The 24,812-nt window shown below is 32.2% G+C and overlaps 1 protein-coding gene and 1 long non-coding RNA gene across 4 annotated transcripts; one reads left to right on the top strand and one right to left on the bottom strand.

Moving 5' to 3' along the window:
- The first annotated feature begins 4,711 nt into the window (after positions 1-4,711).
- LOC143044280 (uncharacterized) lies at positions 4,712-15,862 on the top strand. 3 transcript variants are annotated; one of them, XM_076216216.1, is made up of 4 exons: positions 4,868-4,952; positions 11,905-12,068; positions 14,071-14,127; positions 14,865-15,862. In XM_076216216.1, exons 2-4 carry the CDS (start codon positions 11,971-11,973, stop codon positions 15,340-15,342), a joined length of 633 nt encoding a protein of 210 aa, XP_076072331.1. In that variant the 5' UTR covers positions 4,868-4,952; positions 11,905-11,970; the 3' UTR covers positions 15,343-15,862. The 3 variants fall into 3 exon arrangements, with proteins under 3 accessions (XP_076072332.1, XP_076072330.1, XP_076072331.1); XM_076216215.1 differs by lacking the exon at positions 11,905-12,068 and having other exon boundaries at positions 4,713-4,952; XM_076216217.1 differs by lacking the exons at positions 11,905-12,068; positions 14,071-14,127 and having other exon boundaries at positions 4,712-4,952.
- LOC143044281 (uncharacterized) lies at positions 8,919-24,536 on the bottom strand. The gene is made up of 3 exons (XR_012968619.1): positions 23,486-24,536; positions 17,711-17,792; positions 8,919-10,206 (listed from the first exon to the last, which is right to left on the bottom strand). It is a non-coding gene; the product is annotated as an uncharacterized LOC143044281 (long non-coding RNA).
- Positions 24,537-24,812: the final 276 nt, after the last annotated feature.

Below are 24,812 nucleotides of genomic sequence, written 5' to 3'. Positions count from 1 at the left end.
ACTGGAGCGGGCCCCCTCTTAGGTCAGTCAGTGGGCCCCCACTTATGAAAAATTCTTGATCCGCCACTGTAGATGACCTTACGGTGGATGTAATTGGGAATACGTATGTTGGTCCTCAATCCTCTTCAACTTCGAACTTTATTTTGCCTTTTTAAATTTTTTATTCGAGCGCACTAATGAGTCTTATTTTTTTTAGACGAAACGCACGTCTTCCGTCAATATAAAATGTCAATCATGGTATATATGATGAGTTTATATACCATAGTGTCAATAGAGAGAACATTCTTCGATTAAAACACACCCGGAAATAGCAAGAAAGTTTACAAAAAGAGTAGTGGGAACTTTGCTAAATTTTTTTTATCATACTATATTTCTGATAGTTTTCCCGAGCTATTCACATATTTTCAAACTTGAAAGGAGACCTCTTTCAGCGACACGAGCCTGGAACATGTACACATAACATGCAGTTGTAAGAAATATAGCTATATAAATATAAAAAAAAGATGTGGTATGAATGCGAATTAGACCACTGTCTACAAGAGACCAAAATGACACAGATATTAACAACTACATGTCACCGTACGGCCGTCAACAATGAGCAAATCTCAAACCGCATAGTCAGCTATAAAATGCATTTCAAAGATACTAGAATAAGAATAAAAGGTTAACGTACTTACAAAATATGTCATCTTGTAGAATGTGATTTCACAAAGATATGATTTTCATATTCGCAGTCCAAGTCAGTGCAAGGATTTGTATAGTAAGACCTTACTATACAAATCCTTGGTCAATGTAAAATCGGTTACACACATTTTTCATGCTATAAATCCATTCCAACAATATCATTTTAAACACAAACTAGCTTGCCTTTTCATTAATTGAATAATACAAATTCAGCTAAATTTTGTTTATTTCCATCAACAGAGATTTCTCACACTCATCCCAGACGTTAACAATACTCATGCACTTCAATTTTGATATGAAACAATTTATTGATACGGATGACTACGTTTTACAAGTACGGTTATGCATCAGGGTGTAAACAATGTGAATTTGTTTTTAATTGAGTTCAAAGATAGATTAAACGGTAGCTTTAATAGTGAAATGAACTAATTTTTTTGAAATCTCGCCTAAATGTATGTTGCATAGATGTATTTGACAACAACAATTTATTTAGATCAAGCTGTTTTAAAATTATATTGATAAAACCATTTATTGGTAAATACCGCATATATCTGCTCACTGTTTGAATATAGAAACTTGTCGATTTCATAATATTGAGAGATGTCCGAGATTTTGTAATATGTGTGATAAACGAGTAATTGAAGATGATTATCATTTTATTTTAGTATGTGAAAAGTATAATGAACTTCGAAAGAAATTTATCAAACCATATTGTTGAAGAAAACCGTCGAATCTTAAACTGTTTAGACGATAATGTATTTGAATGGGGACATATAGTTGGAACTCGCCCCTTTTTTTGTGCTGGGATGGGACCCCCTTTTAAAGTGGCTGGGTGCTCACCAGTATCTGTTCATAATATAAAGCAACTTAACAATTCAAGGGAGGTTATTATTTCTGAGAAGGCACGAAATTAAATTCATTTAAAAATGTGTTATATTTGATCATACTCTGCTGTACTGTTATATGCATGGGTATACTTATATGATTATCTGACTAATTGTTTAAATGTAAATATATTTCACTGATGTAACTGAATATTTGTAATAATTATTTTTTGTAAGTTGTATTGCTTAGGAATAAAAGATTATATTATTAATAAAATAAATATTATGACTTTCCTTTTTTCATTGGATGAGCATGCAGTGGTGTTGAAACGCCAAAGAACTGGAAATAGAAAGCTATTTTAATTTGATACATAGGACAATGAATCTTAACAAAAGGTTCTATAAATTCAATTGTGAAAAAAAAATTCACAATACCGTGCATTAACTTAACAACCGTCCATCGACAAATATTACTTGATATTCATTGAAATGATAACAAGTAAACAGTTATTGTAAAAACAGGGCAGCCTTAAATTCTAATAGTTTTTGTCAAAAAAGATTCAAAGTTTTACTGATGCAACGATATCTTATATATTTTGAGTTGAAATGGCCTAGCGGTAGTCGGATACGTCTAAACACCGCTCAGGACCTCCTGAGTGCACTCAGGACATACAAAGTGCACTCAGGACCCTTTATAGTCGTCGCATTTGCACACAGGATGTATGTATATATTCCTTACATGCTGCTTATATAAGAATTAAATTTTGGTAGAATTTGAAATCGAACTTAGATAGATATGTTAACTTTTTTAAAATAATGAGGGCACGTGTCACTGATTACACAACTACTGAGCCGTGAATTATCCAATCAACAAAATTAATTGGATTATCTTTATTGATGTTTATGAATTGTGTTGTTTGTACAATGTTGCGTTTAAAATAGTTGAGATTGTTTAACATGTTTAATGTAGTTAAATTTAAATTATGCACTGTGAAAATAGTGAATTGTATGTTCATGGAAAAAAAATAAGATAACCCATTCGATGTTCTTTTTCAATTTACTTTTCATTTTGACGGCTAAATTCATATTTTGTATTCTGCAGTTTATGAATAAAGAAAATAAAAAAAATCTGTAACAAGTTCTATTTTTGTTTTTCTTTGTTATTTTTTCTTTCTCTCCATTTCAACATAATAAACACAAACAATGTTTACTAAATATCAAATTTTATTCTCAATAAACAATACACATAGTTAAAGAGATGACATTTAAAATTGAGAATGGAAATGGGGAATGTGTCAAAGAGACAACAACCCGACCAAATAAAATACAACAGCAGAGGGTCACCAACAGGTCTTCAATGTAGCGAGAAATTCCCGCATCCGGAGGCGTCCTTCAGCTGGCCCCTAAACAAATATATACTAGTCCAGTGATAATGTACATGTATGTACAATATTTACAATAATAATATTTACAATTTTAAAATAAGTCTAATATCTTGGGTGTGTGCGTGCTGTCCTTGGTCTTTTCCTGTTGTTAGGCTTACGAGCAAGCTTCTGGGGTTTTGGCACTTCAAAATCTGAGCATGAAGACTTAGTCGTGGTTTGGATGGATTTTGTGTCGATCAACAGTCTCCGAAATAGTCTTTCTCGCTGTTCTTGTGCTTTCGAAAACCAACATTGGTACGATACGACATGTCTTCTGTACGGACCGAAAGTTCATAATTTCCCATTCCATACAGGGAACGCTTCAAATCGATTAGTTGTACATGTACAATGTCCATTAGTTTGGTTGCAAATTTATTTTCACATCGTAATTCGTTCAAGGATTGTATTACTGGACAAGAACGACTTTAATGAGAAATAAAATCTTACTAAATGCGGATTTGTTCAAACATTCGTATTACTCGGGAATTAAATTACTGGACAAGTCCGATAAAAATGAGAAATAGAATCTAACTTTATGAGATTTTTATTGTTTGAAAAATTTATTTTGGTCAGTACGCTTTCTATACTTAAAAACGGGCTCTATATACAAAACTAATTAACTTCATGAAAAGTAAATTTAATCTAACGCCAAACGATAGCCGGACCAGAGGTAAAAACCGCTTCTTCCAAGAAAGGGCCACAACAGACGCCTTCGGACAATCATTTTTTCCAAGGACCATTCGAGACTGGAACCAACTGCCAACATCCGCAACATCATCTGACACAGTTGATGGATTCAGAGCTGCCCTGAAGGCATGCTCTGCTAAAATTTAGACAGTAACATCCTGTACATAGTTTTAATTGTATATATATAGAGAACGTTTTATCCTGTAAATAGCCAAGAGAAAACTTTCTGTGTTGTCCGACATTGCGTTAGTTTTCGCGGGATTCATACATTCAAGATTTGAATTCGGTTCCTTACCTGGAAGAAGAAGAAGAAGATAAAAAAAATAAAAAAAGATCGAGATGTGGTATTATTGCCAAAGAGACAACTCCCCAAAAGCATGAAACGAGATTAACTTAACTGAAACAGAAATTAACAACTATAGTCACGTACGGCCTTCAACAATTTGCAAAATCCCTACTTTAAATTCTCTTTAATATTCAGTATAATTTCCTAAAGTTATTATAACCAACCCCTTTCAAGACAGACTTTGTCATTTCTGCGGCTCAATAGATATCGGTGACGAATATCATTATATCATGACATGTAAAGCGTTGGATGTAGCTATAGATAGACATTCTATACTATTCTGTACTATATTAATACACACTTAATCATGTTTTTAAAGTTAAAACTCTGAATTGAGACAGCACTATCGGTCATCTTATATACAAAAAATAATCTAAGTTCCTACAAATGTTACAGGTAAATCAGTCCTGCAAGCTACATGCAAGTTAAATCAAGTTTTTTTCAACCTAAGTGCATGGTATTAATAATTGTAAATATATATTTTCTTTGTTACTATGAAATGTAGTTTATTAAAAGTATTCTTTTTTAGAATGTCCGATTAATATGTGTACACAAACACAAGGTAATAGTTACAACAACACAAAGTATATTAATTAGGGTTGACATCTACTGACAGGTAAGTGTTCCATAGTTCCAGAGAATTTATGACAATACCCTGCACCCCTTGCCGTACACTCAGACGGAGGTATGGCCTCCCTGATGTAAGCCCCCCTCATATATAAACAATCATTTTCAAACGTGATTATTTCATAAATCATGGATACTAGCTTCAGCCAACCCGGTTCTCAACCTGCTCATTATAATCGCGCTATATGTACTATTGGATGTTTATGTTGTGCCAAACTCATCGCCCACAATGAGCCATGCAGCTGTTGGAAACCAGTCGCCACAGCAACAATCTCAACACAAACAGATCCAGGCATTAGCTACGGATACAGTTCCGACAGTTACTTCACCAGGGGCAATGTTGCCCATTCATTGCTTCATGTGAGTACACCACATAAAATATAAGTTTAAGGTGGTACACACCACTTTCACTAAAATTAATTTGGCTCGTTTAATTTTCACAAAGTTTTGAAGTATTTACTTCGACCTTTTGACAAAAATATAAAAAAAATTGAACCAACCATTTTATCAGAAAAATTACACTGGTTATATAGCAGTTTGACAGACAGTAATTTTGATCATTCAGAAGCTGAATTTCCCCTTAACAAAACAACGTAATTAAAACGTTTAGCTGATTTTACAGAGCTATCTCCCGGTAGTGTTAGGTACAACATTAATAGGAAATATCTGAAATAACTGGTATTTAGAGGAATGTGGAATGCATGCCAATGAGACAACTCTCATTCATTGTTTTACATCCTGTTTTACCATGTGAGATTTGTGTTGAATTGCGTGCATATTAAATATGTGTATTTGTTCCATATTTGATTGTGAATCTCGTATTGACTTATTAGTTGTTTGCTTTACTTACAGTGGAAATGTTTTCATGCATATTCATGATGCATCATGGTAATGAATCTTGTGAAAAAAATTAAAGATGTTGCCTTATTTGTATGAGTTAACTTGTTGAAGATGGTTATTTGAAAGTCCTCCTTGTGTTTAAATTTCATTGATTTCTATTTACTTATACTAAAGTTATTGTGCGAAAACCAAGAATAATGCTTAATTAGGCCCTTTTGGACCCTAATTTCTCAACTGTTGGGACCAAAACTTCCAAAATCAATCTGAACCTTCCTTTTGTGGTCATAAACCTTGTGTTCAAATTTCAAAGATACTTATTTACTTATACTAAAGTTATAGTGCGAAAACCAAATGTCTTCAGACGACGACGAAGCCAACGTGATACCAATAATTGACAAATTTTTTTTTCAATTTTTGCGGTTGTATAAAAATACAAAGAATTTGAAGCAACCGTTTTTTCAGAAAAAATACACTGGTTATATATATATAGCAGTTTGACAAACACTAATTTTTCCCTTAACAACACAACATAACTCAAATTTTACAGAGTTATCTCCCTGTTGGGTTAGGTACCACCTTAACTGTTTTCTTTCATATAAAAACATGTTAGGCTTGTTCTGTCATTTTTATACATGTCCAGAGTATATTTATTCATGTGGTTTTGAAAAAAACAAACAATTTAACGCTCAATAAGTGTGCAGGTATGCTTAAGAGTGACTGAAAACATTATTGACCTGTAACTGATGCCAATATAACTTCTTACTTGTTTAAAAACGTTTCAGCTATATGGAAGAAGGACATATTTGTGTACAAGAATATTTTTATTCATACTATATGAACACAATGTAACAAATTACACATCTGAAAGTCAGTCAATACAGCAAGATCAAATATATAAGCTATCACATGTAAAACTACCCTTGCAAATTAAGAAATAATAATTATCAATGATCATATGATACACTTTTATAAACTTTCAATAACAAAAAACATGTTCTTCCTTACAAATAAGTTAAACTTCAAAATTTATTGTGTCAAAAATGTGAACTAGTAACCTATCTATAAATTTTTATCATCTTTATTTCAATTCAGAAAAAAAACTAACTTTATATAAAATTATAAGTGTGTGATTTTGTTGATAAGTATAAAATACATGAGCTAGAGTTTGAAAACGTTTTTTAATACACACTGTTACAACAGTATTCACTTAAAATACAAGTAAGTACAAGTCAGCCTGATAAGCCAACTTTTATACTTATATATCCTTTAAATTTGTTTGGCTTGGCATTAATTTCAATCTTAAGAGATCACTTGAATTTATTTATAATTATGTACAGGTTCAAAGGATGTGTGACTCTCAAGATAAAATAGATTTATTTAGGTATATTATATTGTATGTACAGTTTGTACTGACAAATAGTTAAAATTCTTTAATACAAAGAATTAAAAAAAAATCTATGTACACAAAATCTGTATAGAAACAGTCAAACTCTCTGACCAAGCATGTATCATTTGTACATGTAAGAAAGAATACACATGGTCTAAATTATTTTGAAGATAAATACTCGAAAACCCTATCTTTCTAAATAGCTTTAATAGTTCAAGATTTAATTATTTAATTAACCTTACATTCCAATATATAATAAATAAAGAACTACTCATATATAAACATATCATGAATACTGTCAGGACTGTATATTATGAAATTATTTTATTTTTGCTAAGAGTCATTCCAATAATTAAAACTCCCATTTTGAAATTTTTCTTTAAATCAATAGGAAATTTCTGAATATAGCATTTTATTCTTAAATGATAAAATATCAGTAATAAATGCACGCAATAATTTCTGAATATACAGTATTCAGACAGTTATATATGTGTAAATATGAACAGAATATTCTGTTTCATGTAAAAATATTGACTTTGCAGTCTGAAATAAAGATTCTTATGGTATCTTATAAGAAAAGGAGCTTTTATTTAACATTCATACACATTGGTATCAAAAAAGTTAAATTTAAACAGCAGTTTTGGAGAAATTTAAAACATTGTCTATATACATATACTTTGTCAAATAAGAAAACTGATCAATTACAAGTTAGATACATGTACGGACATAATGAAGTCTATCATTTTCTCTCCCAACAATCTGTGGAGCACTGACATCTTTCAACATAACAGGTTTCTGTGAGGTTTTATGCTCTAACACACTCCAGAATCCATCTTCATATCTTACATCATCAAATATATCAAGCAAAACCCAGGTGTATGTTTGTCCTCTCCAAACGTGCTCAAAAATCTTACAAATTGAACCAAATATTATACTGTCAACTAAAGAATCTGTTGAATTTTCATCTACAGTATACACATATGAATTTGAAGATCTGTTATTGGAAAAAGGTGAAAAATTAATTTTCCTGCCAGTGTTTCCATATGTAGTGTTTCCATAGGACCTTGTGCATGAAGCAAGTTCTTTGCCTTCCTTACTCATTCTTGCTACCAAACAAAAGTCATAAACATTGGACATTTCTCTCAAAATGTTATCATCAATAGAGAACGTTTTCTCATTTGTACTACAACTGTCATCTTTTTCATCTTCTAAAAGCAGTCTCTCTAGTTTACCAATGTCAATACCATCTTGTTTGACCTTTCCAGACATTATCATGTAGACACACCAATCGTAAATCTAAAAAATAAAGAAATGACCATGAGAAACAATTTAAAAAATGGATATTCCATTTTGCGATTTACATGCAAGAACGGAACAGAAACACTGGATTTGAGATATAAAATATAAAATAAGATTATGAATTTATATAATTGCTTTCCAGATCCTGCTCTATTATAAACCAAAGTGAAAACAGTAAAAACCAAACTTGCTGACTATTTTGTAATCAAAACACAATTCTTTAATCATGTTAATAATATTAACCATGAAATAAAATCAAGTCTAAGAATGTTCCTTGCTTTTGAATGTTTGCCTGTTATTCTGAATCCTCTGGTTTTTCTGATGTAGTGAGTGAGTGCGATTGACACATTCTGTTACCAAAACCCTTTCTTTTCCTTTTATATCTTATTAAAACATATATTGATTAAGATGCCTTATTAAAATAAAAATCCTTTAATTTTAAAGTTTCTGAAGGAAAACTGATGCTATTCATCCATTGTTAAATGCATAAAAATCTAGAGGTATTCACTTCCCACCAAATTGCTAAACGGTTAATATCTTGAAAGCAACCACAAAGACCCTACATGTTTCATGTTTTCTATTAATTCCTTGATTCATATACGTTGTAATTTATAATAGTATTTTAAATAGCTTCTTAAGTAGACATCATTAAAACAGAAATTGACATGAAAATCTTGTGACAAAATTTTTCATGGTGGACTTGAGTAAAGATCTGGTGTTGAGACTGAAATATAACTATATATATATATATATGATAAAGTTGCCTTATATGGCATATACTTACAGCATATAGTCTCATGAAGCTATATTTTCCTTTCAGTCCTGTTTTTTTCTGTAAAAGAGATTTTCTGTTTTGATTTGGAAGTTGATCATAGCTGTTTCTGATTTCTAATTCTTCTTCTTTTGTATAAGACTCTGGTTTACTTGCTCTGTCCTCACCTTTGATAGCAAAATCATTCTTTTCTTTTCTCAATGGATGATTTTCTGGTAAAAAAGCTCTATTGTTGATATGAACCACTTTGTGTAAAGACTTACAATAGAATCCTTCTTCCTTACAATAAGGACATCCACGGAGTGCAGCCTGGCTTGAAACATGTAAAATCTTGCTGAATGCGGGAATGTCACACATGTAATGCAGGAGTGCTATTCGGACTGATGTAGGGGCTCCTCTGTAGGCATTAAACATTGTGCACTCTGTCAGTTCTAGCAATTCATCTACTAAAAGGTCCAAATATGGATCGAGGTTTTTTGGCTCTTCTGTCTTTGTACCTGGAACAATGCCAACCAACATCATTGGTCCTAAAATATTTCGGACATTTACAGGCAAATTGAGCCAGGTGAGGATTAATGGCCACATCGACTTCTGAGTTGCCATACTTTTGTGAGGATTAAGCCCATCACAAAAAAGTGCCAATGGAACTGTACAGCTTTCCTCCATGTCCTGAAAGACTCCTCCATCTTCATACCAAGATTTATATATCTTTCCATCAGTTATGTCAGTTAACTTTCCATTGCAAAGATCTTGTCTGGAATAAAGAATCTTACATATATTGTCACTTCCAAAAATCCTTGAAAGTCTTGGTCCAATAGGCATATACGTAAAAGTTTTTCGTGCACTTAAGGACTCTGCTTTGTATCTTGGCTCTCCACATTTTGTACATTCTCTGTCTAATGAGTGGTCATTGTCACTTGTTTTGCAGAAAAGTAAGCAGTCATTGACACATGCATCATATCTTTTTGTTTCTATAATCATCGGTTTTATCATTTGATATGCTTCCTTATAAGATTCAGGGAGGCAGTTGGGAGTTGGTAATACTGTCTTCTCATTTTTTAGGCACATGCTCAGTGCTGTTTTAGACATTCCATTGTTAGCGCTGAAATTTATGAAGTGTCTAAACAAGGAGTCAAGTAGTGTTGTACGACAACCTGGATATAGTGGTTCTTGAAGTTTTTCGCTAAGTGAATCATCATTATTCTCTATCGGTAAAAAGTTTGGCTTCAGATATGAAGATTCCTTGATTGAATTACTGATGGTTTTAAAATAATTCTGTTGTTGTCTTCTTTGAGTCCTTTTACTTTTCCCAAGTTCTGAAAAAAAAGACAGATTTTAGTGAATTTGGAATTGTGTGATTGATATTAACTCAGATCATTATAACGAAAAATTAATATATAAACATTTAGCATTCTGATTTCTGTGAGTATTGCAAATCACTACATGTACCTCAGAGATCTCCATGGCCTGTTTAATGATAGCGCCCCCCCAACGTTCAAATGTCTTGCGCAATCGTCAAATGACTTGTGCCATCGTTCAATTGTCTTCTGCCATGGTTCAAAACTGGAAAGTTTTTATAGCCTGACACCATTTTATTAGCAATTTTAATCAAATGCATGTTATTGCATAACCCTCAGGCTGTTTTTATAGTATAATCCATTAGGGATAACCAGATTAAGATCGCTAATCACTTGTACCTGAGCTTGTACAGATAGATCAACAAAACAGACAGGAGAATATTATCTGAAGATAAACGATTTATTTGTCGAATTATCTAACTAAGTTTCCGCAAATGCTTATGATAATTCAGAGATCAAATAAATAAATTGATAATCCAGTTACAAAGTTTTAACAAGATGAACACATGCTTTTATTTTGACTTGCGCAATCAGCATCCCCCTTTTTTAAGAAGTACAAAATAAGGCGTAGAACAGTAATTGTTATTTCATCAGAAATAACTTGAGTACTGCTGTATTGTAACAATAATATATAGATATAGGAAGATGTGGTGTGAGTGCCAATGAGACAACTCTCCATCCAAATGACAATTTAATAAGGAAACCATTATAGATTAAAGTACGGCCTTCAACACGGAGCCTTGGCTCACACCGAACAACAAGCTATAAAGGGCCCCAAAATTACTAGTGTAAAACCATTCAAACAGGAAAACCAACGGTCTAATCTATATAAACAAAACGAGAAACGAGAAACACGTATATATTACATAAACAAACGACAACTTCTGTACAGGTGCAAACATTTCGTATTTTATAATCAAATTGATACATCCGCACTACTGCAAACCAGCCATACTGGTAATGGGTTCATGACTACTGAATTTGACAGTGTCCGTGAAAAATAAGCTCCACATAATTTTTAACCCCCATAACAATTACCAAAAAATAGCAAGAAAAATGCATTGGGACCTTCGTGACAGCTATTGGTTATTCTCGACTTAGGGAAAGGTAGGGGCATGAGGGCTTGGCCTTTGAAGGGTTAATAAAAACGGCAATCATTGAAAATATATACTTCTATATAGTATTTATAATGAAAATTCAAATAAATATAATTCAAATAAAATAAATTAGCATGTTCACCCATACTTATGTGGAGGGATGAAATACATTACATCGTGCTACACTGTACGGCGTATGATACAGTTTATGATGATGAAAGTTCCTCCATGGTTCAATTTTCATCCATGGAGATCCCTGGTACCTGTTACAAATTCATTTTATTGGAACAAAATCCGAACTTGATTTATAACTTGTCACAGTGTATACTATTTGACAAATTATATCAAATCAACATCCTCAAGAAAGAAGACCAAAAGTGTTGTAAATTTATCATTTAAGTGACTATTTTTAGTCCAAGAATCATATCTCTGAAAAAAGTAATCCTACTGCACTATTCCTGGGGTATAAAAAAAAACCCGCCATATGTTTAGTAGTCATTCATTTTTTCTCCAATTTGTTTTTAGTTTAAATTAAATTAAAATCATTTTACACTTGCAGAGAGCCATAAGAACCCTAGATGAAGTGTCCGACAATAGACACAAGACAATTGGAATTGTTAGAGAGATGTTTCCAGAGATACGCTCATCACCAAAAACCAACAAAAAGTTAAACCGTGCTATTAGAAGGTCAAAAGTCAACAGACAATACTATGGTAACCTCAAGTACGTAATTTTATTTTTTTCATGAATAGTTTTGGTTTAATGACAGTCAATGGACTCTCATCATTTGATGTGTTTTATTGTTCCATGCAAGAATATATATGGTTTAAGGGTGGGGACTGTTTACAACTTTTTAACCAAGAGGGGATGGGTATGACCCCAAGGGGCTTCCCTTTTATTTCATTTCATTTGTTTTATTACCCAATATTTCTTGGTTAGGGGTGGGGATCTCGTCTGATTACAAGATAAAAGCACATTATTAAATTGAATAGGGTGAGGTGACCCCCAGGGACTTCCCTTTTTTATCATTTAATTTGTTTTATTGTCCCATACAAGACAGGGTTGGCAAAGTATTACCCGCCCGGGAATTCCCGGATGGGAAAACCCGGGTTTTCCCGGGCTGGGCAATACTCCCAGAAATAGGTAATAGTGGGCAATACTGGGCAATATGATTTTCTAAGCTTATTTTAACACTAAATAGTAAAGACTTGGTACAGTTTCATAGTATAACAGCTAAATATATACTTTTTATACAGATAACCATTGACAGTCATTTCTAGAAATATATCATTCTCAATTTCATTCTCTTCTCTATTAATTCTATATGTAGGCAGAACAGAAGATTTGTACATTTAAAGATACCTTTTTAATTACAAAACATTATTTTAATAATCCAAACTTTGAAACATGCATTTTATTGCAGTGTTTAAGTGACTTGTTAATTTTATTTGTTATACATTCATATTGCTAAATAAACACCCTAAGGGGTCATGCCAATAAAACTTATAGAATTATAAGGGCTGATTATTGTTACATAAACAAATCTGTGTTCTAATCTGAATAATTACTAATTAATTAGTGACATTATTTAATTGTAATTTTTCTTACAAAGTAATTGTTAATTCTTAAATTAGGAGTTTTATCTATTTGAAAGAAAAAATTGTTTTGCTTTATATTTACAGTTTGACAATCTAGACAAATGCTAGACAAACAAAATAGGGTATAAATATCTTATTAAATATATTAAATTTGTGTATCACTGAATCTTCTTTAAAATTCAGACAAGTATTTTATATTACCCAGTATTGCCCATTATTACCCACTAAAACCCAGTAAAACCCGGGTTTTCCCAGTATTTCCCACTGGGCTGGGCAATACTCATAAAACCAGGGTTTTTGCAAACCCTGATACAAGAATATATATGGTTTAGGGGTGGGGATCTAGACGGTTTACAAGATAATCATGATAATAGCACATTCTCAAATTGAATTTTGAATCAAAACCAAAAATATACAGATCCTTAGATTAATATAACAAAGAAGTGTGTAAAGTTTTATGCACTAATCCTAATTTTTTTTTTGAGATATGGCATGACATGTAAAAAAAACTTCCCCTTTTTTACAAAATACTAAATAACTGAAAAATAAAATTTTGAATCATCACAAAAAAGTATATCGATCTTAAGATTAAATTATAACTTAGAAGTGTGTAAAGTTTTAAGCAATGATCTAAATCGTTTTAGATCTACAGTATGACATGTGAAAAACACACACCTGTTTTATTAAGAAAGTGCCGTAACTCAAAAAGTTTTAATCTTGTTTTCACCAAAAAGTATACAGATCATTTGACCCTCATAATAAACAACTATAATAAGTTTCATGAAATTTGGATAAGTCGTTCTTGACTGACACCTGACATTTTTATTACAAAATACATGTACATCTCAAAATTTTGACGGGCGTTTAAAAATTGTTCTGGAAGGTCTTATCACCAAAAACATGTATTCAAATATGACAATGTATGAAGGAAGAAAATAAGTTTAAAGTGTCATTTCAATTGTCAAAAGGTCACCTTGAGATATATTTCAAGGTTATCATGGTTATAAACTAATACCTCAAATCAAAAGACCATGATTGGTCCTAATTATATTAATTTGATTTATGATAAATTTGTCTTAATCTGTTTCGATTGCGATTTGTTTTATATTTTACTTTTTTAATTACAGGCAAAGAGCTGAAACACAGGGACAAACAGTGCGTCAGATGCTTAATAAGACAAAAAGGTAGGGCATCCTTAAATCAAAATCAATGACGGACTAAAATAAAATGCATCATAAAAAAAGCTCAACACTATAAGTGGCACTTTTTAACATTATTGAAGGTTCATTATCCCCTATTACAAACTAGAGGCTTAAAAATAGCCTACCCTAAAGATTTTATTGTCATTTTTCAGTAAGCACTGTTAAAGTCAGAATGTTGCTTATATGGTTAATCAAGTCCTCAACTAGCAGCCATCTTAGATAGCACAGACTCATCATAATTTCTATTATCCATATAAGATCATATTTTAGACCATTACTTCTGGACAATGGGGTATAAAATATTCAACATGAACATATTAATTCATGGAATATATTTGCCTGTTAATAATAGATATATTGTTATGTCTTTAACTAAAGTTATGGTGTGAAAACCAAGAAATGCTTATTTGGGCCCTTTTTGGCCCCTAATTCCTAAACTGTTAGGACCAAAACTTCCAAAATCAATCCAAACCTTCCTTTTATGGTCATTAACCTTGTGTTCAAGTTTCATAGATTTCTATTGACTTAAACTAAAGTTAGAGGGCGAAAACTTAAAGTACTCTGACGACGCAGATAACAACGCCAACGTGATATCAATACGACCAAAATTTTTAGAATTTTTGCGATCGTATAAAAATCATTGTAATAAATGGGCCCTTTAATTGGAATACAATTATCTTTAATATCTTATCTTATTAATTAGGATTTTTTAATTTCAGACTTGAATCAACTTGTCCCCTTGATGACCAAACAAGCACAGACCTGATGACAATCGATCCTGACCGAGAACCAGAATTCAACCAGCAAGATGATTCTGATACCAACAACACAGACCTTGAAGCCAACACACCGGTTGAAGCAAACAAAACTGCTGGAGCCAACATAACAATTAGAGCAGAAATTCATCACAAGTCCAATGATACAGATCATCATGATCATATAATATATGAAGCAACACCCATTCAAGACTTAGATGCTGCAAAGCCAACTGATGAAATATCAACTGTTCCAACTGAAGAAAAATCAACTGTTCCAACTGATGAAATATCAACTGTTCCAACTGACGAAATATCAACTGTTCCAACTGACGAAATATCAACTGTTCCAACTGAGGAAAAATCAACTGTTCCAACTGATGAGATACCAGCCGATGAAGCTTGGGAAAAAAAACTGATCCATTATTGTCAACATTTTTAAATTATATTTCTGTTATCATGGTTATCACATGTTATTTATTATAAAATAATATATATATCAAAAATTGAAAACCTATCAAACTGTCCCTGTTTACTTGGTATGAGCAACTTTGAGAATGTTTAAGAATTTTTTTAATTGAAATATATAACTCAAATTGTTTGTGTAACCAGAACAGTTTTTTTTATAAACCTTGTACTTTGTTCATAACGATTTTTTATTGACATATCTTATCATCATCAAGTCATCCCTAAATTAGCTAAAAAAAAAAAAACCAAATGAAAGAATATTACTTTAAAACCCAAAAGACTGATATCATCAAAACCTAACTGTATGAAATTGTATGAACATTAAAGATAAATTGTAGGCCTAGTCTAATGATTACAGCACCTAAAATTGTGGCATTATATTTCTCATGTTTCTACATTGTAAATGTCTAAAATAGAATGCCCAAAACTTTCATGTATTGATCTTTTGTAAATTCGACAAAACACGATACATGCATGTATGATTAAATGAGTGAGGAAGGATAAATTAGGATATACATATTTTTATATTTTTTGTATATATATATATATATATATATATATATATATATTCATTTTTTCATTCATGTATGATCATCAATATACATGTATATTCCACATTGTATTTATTAAAAGAAATGCCAAAGGCAAATATAACATCATCAAGTCTTTCTTTAAATATTTTTTATCTACCAGCTCAGCCATAGAAATAGAGGTTTGGCATTCACAGCACCGAATTAATACTTCACATTTTGCTTACTTACGAATGAACATATGTACTACAAACTTAACAGAAATTGACAGAACCAAATGTACATGTATATCTACACATGTTACAGAACAAGGACTGTATGTGGTTTTTTAATTTCAAGATCAGTAGTTAATAATATTATAAAACATAAAATTTGGTATGAAACTTCTCAACAAAGACTGAAATGGTGTTGAGAATCTGGTTTATAAAACAACCAATATTGAATAATAGAAATAATGCCAGAAATATCTATACTATTTAACCAGATGTGTGTCAATTCTCTTCTTTCCACAATAAATTAATCATCATGCCTCTGTGTCCTATAGGTACAGTGCATAATTGCATTTGTCATCCATTCATATAATTATTCAGATTTAGTTTTTTGGGGAGAAAAACGAGAAAAAGGCGTCCTGATATGTCAGATTAGACTTCCAGTATGTGTTTTTCTGTATACTATAAACATACATATACTACGAATGAAGTGTATTTGCTGTCTGATATTCGTCGTTAGATGAAATTTTAAGTCAGATTAGACTTCCAGTATGTGTTTTCCTGTATACTATAAACATACATATACTACGAATGAAGTGTATTTGCTGTCTGATATTCGTCGTTAGATGAAATTCTAAGTCAGATTTGACTTCCGGTTAGCGGTTTTCTGTATACTTTTGAACATACATATAAAAGTTATTCATGTATTATTAAAATCAATAGCAAACAAAAAAAACTTATTTTTTTGTGAAAAAAGCATGAGCCGGGCTATAAAAACAATAATCCTGTCCCAAATCACCTATGATTTGTTGTTCTGAAATTCTTCAGTTATTAAATTTTTTTACAAAAAAAAAAGATGTGGTATGAGTGCCAATGAGACAACTCTCCACAAGAGACCAAAATGACACAGAAATCAACAATGAGTAAAGCCGATACGGCATAGTCAGATATAAAAGGCCCTAAAATGACAATGTAAAACAATTCAAAGGAGAAAGCTAACGGCCTTATTTATGTACAAAAAATGAACGAAAAACAAATATGAAACACTTAAACAAACAAACAACCACAAAATCCTTCCTATGACACTTTACATACTTTCAAACACGCTTTGAATGCCTGCAATTTCGCGGGTTTGTTCTAGTTAATTAATAGATGTAAACTCAAGTCGCTAGACACTGACTGAGGGGTGGATGCAATTAATACTTGCATTGTCACTGAATTGTGCGATAGCATTAAATAATATACAACATTTCCCACAACTGCACTCACTATTATCAGGATACATGTCCCACATCCACACATTGTCTTTATAGGAGAAATTAAATTATGATAAGAAAAATATAAAAAAAAATCCTGTCTTTATGCACATCTACGTAGTATGTCCTTATTATCTTCAAAAAGCTTCATTAAATTCTGTTACAGTGTAGTTTCAGAGGAGTTGCTATGACAAGAAACAGGACTGACGGATGGACGGGTCAAAAACATTATACTCTCTGTGTCTTCTTTCCATGGGGTATAAAAATGATAACAGGCCAGCCCCAGGACCATAAAAAAATACAGTTGTACGAATTAACATTTTTAATTATTTGTATATTGTACTTACCACATATATCAAAATAACCAGAAAAATCCATATTCATCTAAGGTAATGTAACCATCACTTTGTACACGTACAATGTATTAACCTAAATGAGACAAAAGTTAGGAATTAATTTTACATATATTTAGACAAATTTCTTTTTATGTTGTTATTCAACATAATGTTATGATCTACAAATATCCCCCCTAACCCCCTATCATATTACAAGAGTTTATGTGAGTTAATTTAACATACAAAAAATAGATATTTAACCCCTCTTTTGTGGTTATAAACATTGTGTTAAAATTTTTTGATTTCTTTTAACTTATATAAATACAAAAGTTATAATTCGAAAACAATCCGTGATACCAATATACAACCATATTTTTATTTTTATTTTTGCGGCCGTATAAAAAAGAATGAAGTCAGTGGGATTAAGAAAAGCATGAAATGTCCATAGACTCGAACTGGTCTTACCTTTTTAGCTTGCCAATATTTCATTATGTTTTAAATCATTGTCTTATTGGTCAATGTTTACAAACTCCTGATGTTCAAAATTCCAATTAGGATGTGTATTCGAAAGTTGACTTTGCGCATGTGTGTACATGGTGAAAATAGAAGAAAACTTACAGAGGCTTGAAATGGGGAAAATGGTCCTGATTTTATGTTTGGTGATGAAATAAAGTTTATTTGAGACTTAATTTACTGATGTTAACTTATTCTATAATTCAAAGGAGTACATGTAACACTTCTTTGTGATGAAAATACAAGACTCTTATGGTAACCTTATAAGAGATGGTGAAATTGCATCACTCTTTATCTTAGCTGTAACTTAAGCTAGGAACGTGGCCATAGTTTGATAAAATACAATATTGTCTTAAGGGAGCTACCATTTGATTTTTATGGGGGGGGGGGGGGGGCTAGGATGAAAAATTTTGTCCTGCCTTTTTTTTTAGTTGTAATCTCTGTCCTGCCTTTTTATTTTTCACTCTATTCGGTCCTGCCTTTTTTTTTATTATAGTTTATCCTGACTTTTTTTTACCTAAATTGTCATCCTGCCTTTTTTTTTTGCAAAGTGTCTCATCCTGCCTTTTTTTTACGCAAAACTCCTGTCCTGCCTATTTTTTTCAAATTTCATCCTAGCCCCCCCCCATAAAAATCAAATGGTAGTTCAATCTGCCATGCATGAATAGATTTCCAGAAGATTTTTGCTAATTGACTAGAAGTAAATCTTAGTCATATGTCATGTATGTCAGATTCTAAAATAAATAAAATACAATGTCTAATTCATGGCTCATGCTAGCAGGCGACATCAGTGTTCAAGTCGCTTTCCAATCAATTCCTTTTGCCTAACCATCAAAAGTGAAATCTAGTCATGCTGTTGTCACCTGACCATTCTCTATTTAGTTGCTTTCATGGATCATTCTTAACAAGTCAATGAAACATAATTTATTTTTATGATAATTAAAAGATTTGGACTTAAATTGTATACTCCAACTTGAATTGAACAATATAAAAAGAACATTATTTACATATATAAACTCATCATACCGGTAGACACTTAATACTATAGTACTAGAGCACTTCTCTCTCAAATCTCCACTTCTCCCTATCTGTTTCAAAGAGAGTCACTTGCAATGTATCCCTATGATTCTGAAGCATGTGAGCCCTGTCTCCATGCCAGCTATTAAATTTTATCAGTGTGTTTAAATTTTATAGTTAAAAGATATCTAGTATGATTTACAATATATGACAATGCCATCACAGACCAAAGGACATTGAATATAAATCAGGTAAATGTAAAGGTGAACAGCATACACTGAACCATAAACGAGCAAACTTTTGTTCATCTTTCTATAGTTACTCACAGTGTTCTCCCAAGGGCCTTTTAACTTCATGGTAATGTGATTTTACAATTTTTAATGTGATGCTATCTGAAGTGGTTTTCTTATAAATTATGCTATGGATGTGTTGCTATACATTTTAATAACTAGATGGTTTTTCAATTTCCCCTTATTACCACGAAACAACTACATGCACTATACATACAAAAATATGTAAATTGCTCTGACTATGGTCATTGCAATTCATTTCCTTAATGACCACTCTACACCTACATGTACATTTGTATCTCCAGTACAGCCCGGTTTTATCAGACTCTAAATAAATCTTAATTTAAGGTCTTACAATGACAATGTATGTCTCTCATGTTCCATAACTAAATGGCCAGCTATTTTTAATATATTAATTACGTGGTACGTGTACATGTACAAAAATGTATATGTATGATTACTATTGATACAAGTCTCCACTAGATCAAATATTGTAGCAGTTAGCAAATATAGGTGAACATGGTAAACAGCCTTCAATAATGAGCATTTATACACCTTTTTTTCTTGGTTGAAATTTCAGGTATAAATTGCTGTTGTATATTAGTGAAATCCTTCATATAACAACAAAATTATTGGCCTAAATTATGTACAAAAAAATAACAAACAAATATACACATGATACATGGCACAGACACCATACAGAAATTGAGAATGTGGCGGGGTTAAACATCTAAGCCGGATCCTAACCATTCCTCTAACCATAGGTCAATGTAATACATAGAAACCACTTAAAATTTAAATCTGAGAAAATCTTGCTACTAAATTATCAATGCATGTACAAATATATATCAACAATATTTTCTCAACTGAGTGATGGTGCTAATCTGTAACATTTTAATTTGCATAAGGACAGTACTGGTTTATATGAAGCTGGGTGTGATTTAGATGTTAGTTACAAAAATGTAACTTGTTATAATTATTATTACTGATATCTATACATGTAAATCAACTATCAGTCATGTCAGTGTCACCAAATGAATATTACATGTACAAAAAAGCTGAGATGAATAAAATAGTTTAAAATTGAACACAATTGAGTAATAGCTAAGTATTTAAGACTCTGCTATTAAATTCCCCATTTTTCCTTTCTTAAATTAAAGAAAATAATGATTTTCATATACATGTATGACGATATTTTACAGCTTTCTGAAAGGGATTTTTTTATTTAGGCAAGCACTTTCTACTGCTTTTTATGCTTCTTATAATGTAATATAAAGGGTAGAAAAAAGTTAATAATCAAACTTCAGAACTAGAGACCCCTTGACCACCAAACTGTGAAAAGTCAACCTCCACCAATGAAACTTCAGGAAAAATTGAAAGTCTGTGTTAATGCATGTACTTTTAAGAATACATTTTTCATGTTTTTCAAAATACATTAAGTTTTAAGTAGAAGTACAGATTAGTTATTTTTCAAATAATTTATTCATATTCATTGCCTTGTCACGCATATGTTCTGAATTACACTTGCACCTTAAGAAAGTTTCTTATTCAAATATTGTAAAAAATTATCAATGACAGTGGACAATACTTCCTTTCATTCTTTTAATGTCAACAAGTTAAGGCTGCCAGTTGAATGCCATAATTTGACCTTCTTAGGCCCGAGAACACAGTTATTTTGTAGTGCATTTCTTTTAGACAATAAATTCAAATTAAAAAAATCTGCACCTGCTCTTTCTCAAAATGATTTTACAGTGTAGTGTACTACCAGTGAGACAAATAATATCAAAATTATACAAACTTCTACCAGCTCTAACTCAAAATATTGACAAATCTGTGTTAAGGGGATGTAAAATTCAGTTTGACAGCTTCAGACGTGCTAAAATTTGACCTTTTAGAACTGGACTAATTTACTTCTTAACATAAAGATTCAGCACCCAATTTTTTTTGACATGCAGTGTTCCAGCTAGGCCGTTTTCAGAGGGCGCGGCGCCCGCCCTTTTCCGAGTGGCGCCCTGTGCCCTTTTTACAGTTTCCAGGGCGCCCTGCCTTTTTTGAAGATCGATTGCATATTAATTTGTGTATTGATATGATACGCTAATTACTAAATTTTACCTGGGGAAAAGATTATGACTTTGTTTACCACCCCAAGCTAATCAATGGTTACAACTGGTGTCATAATCTGTTGTTATAGGTAATCCGTTTATCGGATGGGTCATTAATGATCATCAACATTAATTCGTTCAAATAGAATCGGTCAGTCTGCAATTATCTTTGAAGAAATGTGCATACAACAACTTGGGCACAATTTGCGATGTTTACCGTAGTTTCATGGAAGAAACGTAATGACAGAAAGTTGGAAAACCATTATAAACTCGTTGAAGACATTGTTTTACTTGTTTTCTGTAAAATAAACAGAAAATTCAGACGTATTTGTCATTGACTGCCTTCATTTTTGATACGAAAATAACAAAATCGGCTGCCATATTGTGATCATATTTACATCATATTTACGTACTGTTTATAATCCTCCAAAGAAGGAGCACACCCGAATAAAGAAAGATAACTCAATCTGATTTTTTTCCTAGCATTGAGTAACCCATTTACATATTCTAAAATGTGTCTCCATACTTCTTGCTTAAGAATATATATGTTTAGGTATTTATTTTGAGTTATGGGAAAAGTTAAAGAGGGTCTTAGTAGCAGTGTTGGTAGGGTGCATTGGTCATCTTTTTCTGTATTCTTTATTTTTGATACTATTTTTCACTGTTGCTTTATATCCTAAAATTGTGAATTTACTGAGCACAGCTGTTTTGTGCTGTATTGCCATCAAGCACAGCAGGGGTAGAAAGGTGAAACTGGTAAAATGTGGTAGACCATAGAAACAGTATGAAACAGATCTCCTTTCAAAACATACTGCATATAAAGTTCAACTGTGCCAAGCAATGATAAAAAAACTTGTGTGACAAGCTGCTTGACAAGTTTTTCAGCCTTAAAAGTAGAAAGATAGAGTTCTATATGGGCTAAAGATGTTGTTCTTGTATAACCTGTGATTCAACGAATAAACACAAATATTTTATTAAAATATGCCCTTTTCATATTATCATATCGCGCGTTAAATGCCCTTTTCAGGATTGGCACCCTGCCCTTTTGAAAACCTAGCTGGAACACTGACATGTAATTACATCCCCCTACTTAATATTGCATGCATTTAATATCAAGAAATAAATTGGGGAAAGTGTATCAAATAAAACATGCAAGTTATACACTGTTTACACTAGGGACTATATTCGTAGACAAACGAAAACCAAAGGACGATAACTGTGTCCTTGGACCACATGTATAATGGTTTACTTTTATAAATTGTTATTTGGACGGATAGTTGTCTCATTGGCAAACACACCACATCTTCCTATATATCTATGTATAACAGTGTGTAGAAAAATATTCAATACACTACTTTGTGAATTCTGTCAGTGAATATTTCATCAGGGGGGGGGGGGGGGGGCAATAGGGGTCTGTTAACAGGTTAACAACACCTAGATTTTGGCAAAAACAGGTCACAAAAAATGCTGATAACATTTAACGAACAACTTGATCTCAAATAACAGTTACCAGCACCTTGAAAAGGGCCATAACAGGTTAACACAAAAAGGTATATTTCCCCCACCCCATCCCCACCCCCTCATTCCATATATTTTTTTTAAAATAGAAAGTTCAGAAATATACTTTTGTGTGAATACAAGGGATTTTCAAGTCAGACTGAGGTGGTGATGTTTCAAACATTTATTAGCACGGAATTCACTGCCAAGTTATCAATTTTAATTTGTTATGATGGAGTGCGGAAACTGAGAGCCTCTAGGCTCTTACTCTGCAAATTGCAATATATCTATACATTTTTACATTTATAAATGATATTATAAGGCCGGTGGCAATATAAGATAGTTTTCTATTAGAAAAATCTACTTACGGGTGTCTACTATTTCCGATGTAATTTACAGGTTGTAGTTTGTTCGGCTTCAGCATCTAAAATGGCGCCAACGATAGCGTGCCTCAATCGATACTCCTCTGGGGTCACCTTAAACTACGTAGAGTATTGCAAGAGTCTTCCGAATAATTTGTGCACTGCGAGATTGATTGGCAACTTTCGTTATTTAATAGATTTTTCCTGCCTCAAATTTACCCAAAATGAAATTTATATGGAAAACATAAAGAAAATAAGTGATAATGTTTTTTTTTCATTTCCAATATTAAAAAAAAATACATCAAAATTTAATTAAACATGATTACGCGTTTTCAAGTCACTATGATCATCCCGACATCCCGTATTTTTTTAAGAACATCTGTAATTCTTTAATTTATAACTGATAAGTCAAGTTGACAAATTTTTCACCACGGCACCAGTCAGTAATTGCACAAATGTATTTGCAATCACTTATAAAGTTTCAGATGCTTTAATATTCAATAAATAAATAATACTTCGGCAATCTGTTGATTTTTAACTCAAGTCGCAGCGGTTTGTGCAGCAGTTTGACTTTGAGCTACTTATTTTTTTTAATATCAAAAATATTAATTAATTAAATAGGAAGAAGCAAGAATTAAAGTTGATTATTTTTTCTATTTAATTAAGGGGACATGGTACACTTTCAGTTAACATAAACCGTCTTCTTTCTAATTTTTATTTTATTCTTAAAAGGGGAGCAACCCCTGATAATCACTGTGAAAGTTTCACCCGTTTTTTATCCAAATTTTAAAAATCTGAACATGCCTTGACACGGTCTGACAACATCTTAACGTAATTTTCTATCCGTAGTCTGTTTTGGTCTGACACAGTCGTAACGGATCTTAACAGCCCGCTAGACGATTCAGTCTTTTCCGTCTTGACATGCCTTAACGAACTGATTTACCTGATGAGGCTATCGATCTGAACGACGACTGAACGACCTTAAATATCTTGACGAATTTCTCTAGCGGTAAATCCAGTCAATCAAGATGCGATCAGACCAAAATGACCGTTTCAGACTGAAATCGTGCTACTAGTGACTGGAGCTGAGGCCCATTCAGAAGATGATGGCTCAATGACACCTGCTTGTAACATCTTGTCAAGGTGCTGCTGTTCGAGATCTTGGAATCCAAGAGGTGTTCTTCGCATCCGGTGTTTAACTGGAGCGTGGTCTTTGGTATCTATTTTATGCCGGACAGCTGTAAGGCATCCGAGATCTAGGTCGTGCTGTGCAAAGACATCCTGGTATTCGATTAATAACTTCTTGAGTTTTAACTTATCATCTTGACTAATT

Source organism: Mytilus galloprovincialis, chromosome 9, assembly GCF_965363235.1.
Source record: "Mytilus galloprovincialis chromosome 9, xbMytGall1.hap1.1, whole genome shotgun sequence".
In the NCBI taxonomy this organism is placed as follows: domain Eukaryota; kingdom Metazoa; phylum Mollusca; class Bivalvia; order Mytilida; family Mytilidae; genus Mytilus; species Mytilus galloprovincialis.
The sequence above is the reverse complement of the archived record's forward strand: the minus strand, read 5'-3'. Positions and strand labels throughout refer to the sequence as shown.